This window comes from Leiobunum rupestre, chromosome 2, assembly GCF_980474605.1.
Source record: "Leiobunum rupestre chromosome 2, qqLeiRupe1.1.hap1, whole genome shotgun sequence".
In the NCBI taxonomy this organism is placed as follows: Eukaryota; Metazoa; Arthropoda; class Arachnida; order Opiliones; family Sclerosomatidae; genus Leiobunum; species Leiobunum rupestre.
The window spans coordinates 62,844,380-62,852,446 of NC_143385.1; the positions used below are offsets into that span (position 1 = coordinate 62,844,380).

The 8,067-nt window shown below is 34.6% G+C and overlaps 2 protein-coding genes across 3 annotated transcripts; one reads left to right on the forward strand and one right to left on the reverse strand.

Annotated features, from left to right (window-relative positions):
• The first annotated feature begins 1,629 nt into the window (after positions 1 to 1,629).
• LOC149958681 (uncharacterized) lies at positions 1,630 to 3,193 on the forward strand. The gene is made up of 3 exons (XM_090165002.1): positions 1,630 to 1,708; positions 2,283 to 2,571; positions 3,170 to 3,193. Exons 1-2 carry the CDS (start codon positions 1,640 to 1,642, stop codon positions 2,568 to 2,570), a joined length of 357 nt encoding a protein of 118 aa, XP_090021128.1. The 5' UTR covers positions 1,630 to 1,639; the 3' UTR covers position 2,571; positions 3,170 to 3,193.
• Positions 3,194 to 3,334: 141 nt separating this feature from the next.
• LOC149958682 (E3 ubiquitin-protein ligase RNF8-like) lies at positions 3,335 to 5,373 on the reverse strand. Of its 2 annotated transcripts, none has more exons than XM_090166033.1 (2): positions 5,163 to 5,373; positions 3,335 to 5,088 (listed from the first exon to the last, which is right to left on the reverse strand). In XM_090166033.1, the coding sequence occupies exon 2, from the start codon at positions 5,078 to 5,080 to the stop codon at positions 3,428 to 3,430; it is 1,653 nt and encodes a 550-aa protein (XP_090022159.1). In that variant the 5' UTR covers positions 5,081 to 5,088; positions 5,163 to 5,373; the 3' UTR covers positions 3,335 to 3,427. The 2 variants fall into 2 exon arrangements, with proteins under 2 accessions (XP_090022159.1, XP_090022160.1); XM_090166034.1 differs by having other exon boundaries at positions 5,158 to 5,367.
• Positions 5,374 to 8,067: the final 2,694 nt, after the last annotated feature.

Sequence of the window (8,067 nt, forward strand, 5' to 3'; positions counted from 1 at the left end):
CCTTATATAGAAGATTACTTCGTCGAAAGTCGTCTCAGGAAACCGATATTTACAACAACCAGCGACGGTTTAAACGTTTTTATTACACCATCGAAAAGGGTGTAGTGATAATTAAAAAATCATGTTTTCGACGGAATAAATTATATTTTTGAGGAAACGACAATTGTTTCTCGCAAGGTCGTTTTCGATCATTTTATTTTTCATTATCTCGTTTTAATTTGGGGGGTTGGTCTTATTCTCGCATCAAAATTAACTTGTTTTCAACCGTTTAAAATCACGTTATTCTTATGTATTTTCACGGTTAATCGTTAGAATCGCTTTTAGATTACCGACATCATTCGATAATTTACCGTTTAAACTCTATATAACCGATAAATATTCGTTAGTTTATCGTTTAATATTTAGATAACCGATAAATATTCGTTAGTTTCTGGTTTAATAATTAGATAACCGAGAAATATTTGATAATTTACCGTTTAATCTTTAAATAACCGATAAGTATTTGATAATTTAACGTTTCATATTTAAATAGTTTGCCGTTTCTTATTTAGATAATCGATAAATATTCAACATTTTGACGTTGTTTATTTAGATAATCGATCAATATTCGATAGTTGGCTGTTAAATATTTCATTTACTCAATTCCCTAATCATATTTGTATAATTTTGCGGTCATTCAATGATATAAATTAGTTAGTAGTTGTTTATTCATCAATTTAAAAAAAAAACTTTTTTTATAGCTGTCAATTTCTCATTAAAAATTCTTTATTTCTACCATTAATATATTTTTATATAAACAAGAATTTATTCATATTAAAAATATTGCGTAAAAATTTCTAATAACAAAAATTTCAATAACTAATAACTATTACATAGCTCATAAATTAAAGCAATATCCTGTTCTTTATTAAAAATAAATTTAATTCAAATATATTCGATAAAATCAACAATAATGAATCATGCCTGATAAATTCACGAACAAATTTAAGCGACAGTTCGATCACCACCATCTACATTTTTTTAATTTGAAGAAATATTGTAAATTATTTACAAATATCAATGACGCAAAACCCAATTTTGAAGTTATAAATTCCGCTGTGTTTTCAATGCTACGTCTTTCATAAAATACGGGTCTTATAAAACACGAAAAAGCCGGCATCAAGGTTTTTTCCTCAAGAAATAACAAGAAATAATGATCTTTTATATGGAATAAAATTAGCATTTTTTCATAGTAAATAACAATATGAATTTTCAATCAAGGCTATAAGCTCTTGGACATCAAACAAGTCGTCGCGTCGTCATTTAAAAATATTCCATCAGTCCACCCCACTGCATAAATATCTTAAAATCCAGACATCTAGCCAAACCCAAAAATTCACCCTAAATTGAAAAAAACAAAATTCCAAAATGAATTTAATTTCTGAATTTTAAATCGTGTGAAATTTGATAGGGATAACTTTCTCATGGTTGCGACAAGCTTGGTTAGGTTTGGAAAATAACCATTATTAACTATTAGCTTCAATTTTAACCAATAACTTTTCCTCTCATATAAAATTTCAAAACTAACGAAGGATTCTTTCAAAATGAAAATCGTTATGTATTAGAGTAGCAGATATTTTTACACAAAGCGTTGAATGAAATGTCTAAATACTTGAATTTCACTTTGCTATGGTTGTTAATATGTGGATTAACCACGATTGTGATTCATGTAAGTAATTGTTTTCATTATGAATGTTTAGAAAAATCTACCATTGAAATAACCAAAAATAAAATAATTTTAAAATATTTGAAAAATAGAATTTCGGTTTGATGTCATAATAGGTGGTTTTTTTCGCCTGTTCTGGGTTTTTTGAGCAGGTTAAAAAGTGTAGCCATATGACGTCATTTTACTACAATTCTGTCTTGACGAAAAAAACGAGTTGGAGTAGAAAGGGAGTAGTTAAAGGTTAAAGGTTATTTATAAAAAGTTTCCCATCATATTTTCGTGAAACGAAATTTAAGCAGACGACAAAACTAGATTACTCCCTCTACACCTCCTTTCGAGGAGGAGTAAAAAGTGTAACCCTAATACTCCGGAACAAGCGAACAAAATTCGGGACAGGGTAAATCTTACCCCGAGAACAGGCGAATAAAACGTTTTAGGGTAAAAACTTTACACTTTTTGTCCCCGGACCAGCGAAAAAAAAACCACCTAATGTTAATGTATATTTTTTAATTGAATTAAACAGTGTAAAAAGTCTCAAAGTCTCTTGAAAATTTAAAGATAGTTGTTAATTTTCTAGGGACAAAGACCAGATTCGTACAACCCCACTTCCCATGGGGAAGCTGAAGACCCTAACCCACAAACATCAGCTCATAGACGAAGATGTTGCAGGGCAGTTGGACCCCCTCCAGGACCAGGACCAGGACCTTATGATTATCGTAGACTGAGGAGAATATGTCTAAGGCAACCAGACTGTGTATGGGATTGTGTTCGTAGGGAGATATGCGTTTGCGTATGCGGTGGTTATGATTATTCATACTACGATGACTACAGTTACAGTACAGATGGCAGGAGAAGACGCCATTGAAGTATTTAAACTATTAACTTTAAATGTAACATAGCCAATCCATTTGTTAAGATTTGTTTATGTAACAATAAACCAAGTCCCTGTTATCTTACTAACCAAGGCTTAGGTAAAAAATTGGTGTACTATATTTAGTTCTTTACCCCATTGACATTGTTATGAAATTGAAAGCATTAGCATTATTTTCAAAGGAAAAATATCTAACCCCTGGCTCCCTTATCGATTTTCACATAATTTTATCACAAATACAACAAATCTTCATTATTAAAAAACTTATGAAAAATTGTAATGTAATTATCATTGTTTCTATCGCCTCTTTGTATTGCTTAATCTTTTATATACTGCGTCTCTGTTTTGTATTCTCCCACCTGCAAGATTGTATGTATTAAGCTCTCGCTAGCTTCGCACTCGGTATCACTTCTTAAAAAATCAATTAAATTATGTAAATTCGTAAGCCCCGCGGAAAACTATGACCAGCAGCAGACATTTTTTAAATGAAAACATATTGCAGCAGTTACGCCATCTAGTTTCAAATTTTGCAAATACCCCCATACAGTTCAGTTCGGTGAAAAATACTGACTGAAATATTTTATTTGTAACAGGGCTGATCATCCCGAAACCAAAATGCTTCATTTGAAATTGATTTAAAAAAATTTAACGATTTATTTAAAATAAAGAATTTAATTGTGATAAATGTAATAAAAACAAAAAATATTGAAAATTACAACATTTTTTTTTAATATAAACTGTTTACAAAATTTATTACAAAATCTAAGGAAACTTTTTTTTTTTATTTTTAACAACAGGCACTTTTGACATTTGAAAATAAGGAAATATCCACGAAAAAAAGTTTTATCAAATTAAAAAAATTCCAAATCATACCGAGCAGAATTGCTAGCAGCAGGTTGGGTATAATTTTGACGCTGTAGCCTCGGTGGTGGATTGTAGGAATTAGGACTGCGTGGTGCTCTAGAATTAAAATTAGTATTACGGGAAGGAACCTGTCGCCATTCATTAGGTTGTTGTGGTTGAGCACGATGCGGAGCCAGTAATTTTCCTTGTAGATATTGTTCTGGAGACATCTTTGGAGTACGTTCTTTAATCATTTTGTCACGTTGGGTCTTGATCTCTTGGGGCAAATAGAGAACCATTTTATTGATAAAATTATCTATTACTGGTGACAGAGCTTCTGTTTTAATGGCTTGACGACATGTAGGGCAATCCATTTTCTTCTTTTTCCAAGATGAGATGCAAAACAGGCAAAAAACATGTGAACAGCCTAAGGTCACAGCGTTTATAAAAAACTCTGAGCAGATGGAACAGTTCAGTTCATTTTCCATAACCAAATTGACATGATTTTGCATATCGTGCATATCTTGGTCATTTCCCAGATCTTGAGATAGATGCAATACTTTTTTATTCAACAGTGTAATTTGGGACAATAAATTCTTGTTTTTGATGATTAGGGCTTTATTTTCCCTAATGAGATTTTCATTTCTCGTTGTTACCCTTAATTCCATTTTGGAAATATCGGACGATAGAGCTTTATTTTCAGAAATTATGGCATGGTATTCATTCTGCAAACTTTGAAGTTCCAATTCCTTTTCTTGGACAACTAATGTGGTATTCCTTAAAGCTTCGTTTGAAGTCTGGCATTCGCTTGTTAGTTTTTCAACTTTAGTTTTAAGCCTGTTAATTTCTCCATTGGCATCAATAGCTTCCTTTTTGTGACGTTCGCTTTGAATTTGTAGAGATTTGTGGTTTTCCAGAGTTATCTGCTTTAATTTCTTAATATCTTCCATTTCTTTTTGGAAGTCGCTGTTCTCTTTGACTAATTCAGCAATTCTTTGTTTAAGGGTGATTTCAATTTGGTCTTTTGCTTTACCTTTTACGTCTAATTGACTAATAACTTTTTTTAGATCCTCAATTTGATCATGATATTTAACAGACCGAGAAAGATTAATTTCTAGTGATTTAGTTTTTGTCCGTAGCTCGTCTTTTAATTCTTGGACGCTCATTACTAATCTTTCAGATTCATCTTTGACACTCTTGTTCAATTTAAGTTCATTCTCTAGTTTAACTATTTTATCTTGCAAATTTGCAATTTGACTAATATGCGTTGGTGTGCTATTTAGCACTTCCGGATATGAATTTGAGTTTTTAACTTCTGTTTTGTAACTTCCAAATATGAAGGAAATATATTCAGTAGGCCCTAACGAAAAAATGTCCCCTTCTTCAAGCCGATATGGCGATTTGGATATCATCTTCTGATGGTTGACAAAAACTCCATTTAAACTGTCAGTATCGATAAGATACCATGCAGAGGATATCTTCATAAGAATGGCATGGGATTTGGAGATATTTTCTTCCATTATAAAGACATCAGAATCCCTACTGCGGCCAAATATAATGAAATCGTGACCTAGTTTAAGTTTTAGAATACTTTGGTAGAGATCAGAATTCTTGCATTCTATGAAGTATGGGCCTTGCCCAAGCTGTTCAAGTTTGCTCATCTTTAGTTCTATTTCAGTATAAACATTAGATTTAACCCTATGAGCACAGTGAGAAATATTTAAGAATTTTTTAGTACCTTACCTCAAGTCGTGGATAATAACAATAGTAAAAATGACAAGCGAAAGCTTTTATAGCTTATTATTTATTAATCCAAGATGAAATTATTTTAAGTTAACTTCCTCTTTCGTAAATAATCCAATATGAAACCACGTAACAAGTGGTACCAAGGATCCTTTCTGCTACAATGAAGAAGACCACAAATAAATACTGGTAATCTGGTATTCTGAGATGTTTCGTCTGCTAGGTTTTTTTTTTCGTTATTAGTGATGGTAAAAAAATAATTTGTAGACCAAAAATTTCAAAACAAAATCACCTACGTCATTCCAGCAAAGACTTTGTACCGTAGATCAAAGATAATTTAAACATCGAAAGCACTTTACTCTCCGAAACTCTGCACGCTTACTTGCTAAGAAGCCTTTGATTAAAAAGTCTCCTCCAAAGTCTACAAAAGCTAAGATTCCTACCATATCTTCCAAACAACCTATAAAACGAAAAGCCAAACAAGTTTTATCTAGCTGCTCAGTGTGTTCCCAGACTGTTGCTGCCAATCATAAAGCGCTTCTTTGTGAAATATGTGGATTCTGGTGTCACATAGCCTGTGTAGATATTTCTGACACCCTATATCAGGAACATGTCAACTCCGGGTCAGACAACTTTATTTTCTTTTGCACAGTCTGTCGCTCAACAGGTCCTTCTGTTCTCTCTTCTATCTCGAAACTTACTGACAATTTCAAAGCCCTCAACGATAAATTTGAAAAGTTTGCTGCTTTGCCGGTGAATAGCCATGAACTAAGCTTGTTTACAATCCCTCCTGGCAATTCTGATATTAAATTGGAAATGTCAGCTATTGCCAATGATTTGAAGACTAATATGGAAGCTCTAAATGGTGTTCGCCTTGAATTATCGACTTTGAACTCAAGGGTCGAGCTCTTATCTTCGGCCCCGGATCAGCTTTCTAGTCTCACTCAGGATCTACAAAACCTAAATGCCAAGTTCCAAGGTCATGATGACATCCTATTGAAACAGAGTCATTATGCGAATGTCCCTAACGAATCTAATGTTCCTAATGGGACTAATGAGAATGTCGTTCATTTAAAATTTACAGAGCAGGACCCTGCCGCTCTAACTCGTTTACTTGATGAGCGCCTTGAAATAAACGAACGTAAATTCAACGCCATTATGTTCAATGTTTTTGATGATGATAACCTTTCTGACGATAAAAAATGGATCTTCCAAATATCCTTCAACCCATGGGTTTCTCACATTCTGACTGTCAGAGGCTAAAAATTGACAGACTAGGTCAATTTTCCACTGAATCCTCCAACCGGCGTCCTCTTCGCATTAAATTTTGTAAAGTTTCCCATCGTCAACTATTTGTCCAACGGACATCGGAACTAAGACGTGACCCCCATGACAAGTTTGATTACCCAGTTGTTCCTGATCGCACAAAACGCCAAAGAAATGAACGTCGGAATCTTGTAATTGAGCTAAGACGCAGGAGAGATGCCGGGGAATCTGATTTGTTTATTAATAATGGAGTTATCAAATCTCGGGATCACTCACCTTCTACCTCATCCAACCCGGAAATAAATAATAACCCCTCTCAATCTGTTCTCCATCTCATTCCTAAAGATCTCTTTGATTCTCCTGCAAAACTTTCCTCACAGACAGTACCAATGTCTGTTTGGCGACCAGAACGTCACGATCAAAAAAATGTTCCTATCTACTCCCAGGCTCAAGTTTCAACGTGCCAAGTTCTTTCTACGGCTCAAATAAGTGCATTCACCAACCAACTTCATGCACAGGCACCTCCATTTGAATTATCATCATCATCATCATCTCTCCCCACTCCTCATGCTACAAAAAACTTTTAAACCCCTCTTCCTCGTCACATTTCACCACCCATCATTCTGTCAACTATACCGAACATAGACATTCTGACTTTTCTCCTGTTATATTTTTTTCAATGCCCAGTCTCTCTTGGGAAAGTTATCGGAACTTCGGGAGCTTGCGCCTACCTGGAATGCAGACTGTATATGTGTAGTTGAATCCTGGGCAAATAACACCTGTAGTGACGCTCTTCTGTCGATTAATGATTTTACCCTTTGTCGGAAGGACAGGATTGGTCACTCTGGTGGTGGGGTGCTTGTATATATAAAATCTACCATCATTTTCCATGAATTGGAAATAGAGGACCAATTCCCGGAATCAATATGGATTAATTTAAAACCGCCTTCGGCAACCAATTGGACTGTTATGGGTTGCATTTATCGGCCTCCGTCCACCTCCACCGAAGATTCGAATGTTATTTTTACTAATATTAATACTGTTGCACAAAATTCTTCTGAAATATTGGTTGTTGGGGACTTTAACCTCCCCCACATTCAATGGCCAGCAATGACTTTGCTCAAAAAAGCTACCAAAGATCACCAACTTTTCGTCGATTGCTTACGAGAGAATCTCCTATCACAACATGTTACCCGCCCTACTCGTTTTACTCAAGCCAAAGTTCGGCACTCCAAATCTAATATTCTCGATCTCGTGATTACATCCAATATGGTGTCTCCTGAAGTTACTCATTTTCCCACTATCGGTGGAAGTGACCATCACTCTCTGAAGATTATTTTTCCTCTGTCTTCCACTAGCGGTCCTCCGCTTTCTTTTGAAAAAAGACTATGACTACTCTAAAGGGGACTATGTAAAACTAAACTCTTTGATTGCTCAATCGGATTGGACCTCCCCGAGTAGTTTACCTATAGAAGATGCCTGGTCTTTTTTTAAATTTAAAATATTTGACTTGGTTCACAAATGTGTCCCACTTTTCTCTACCTCTGTCCCATCTAACCGTATCAAACTTCCGAGGAATATTCAGCGCGAAATTCGTAAGAAAAGCAAGCTCTGGGGTAAACTGCGCCACATATCTAAG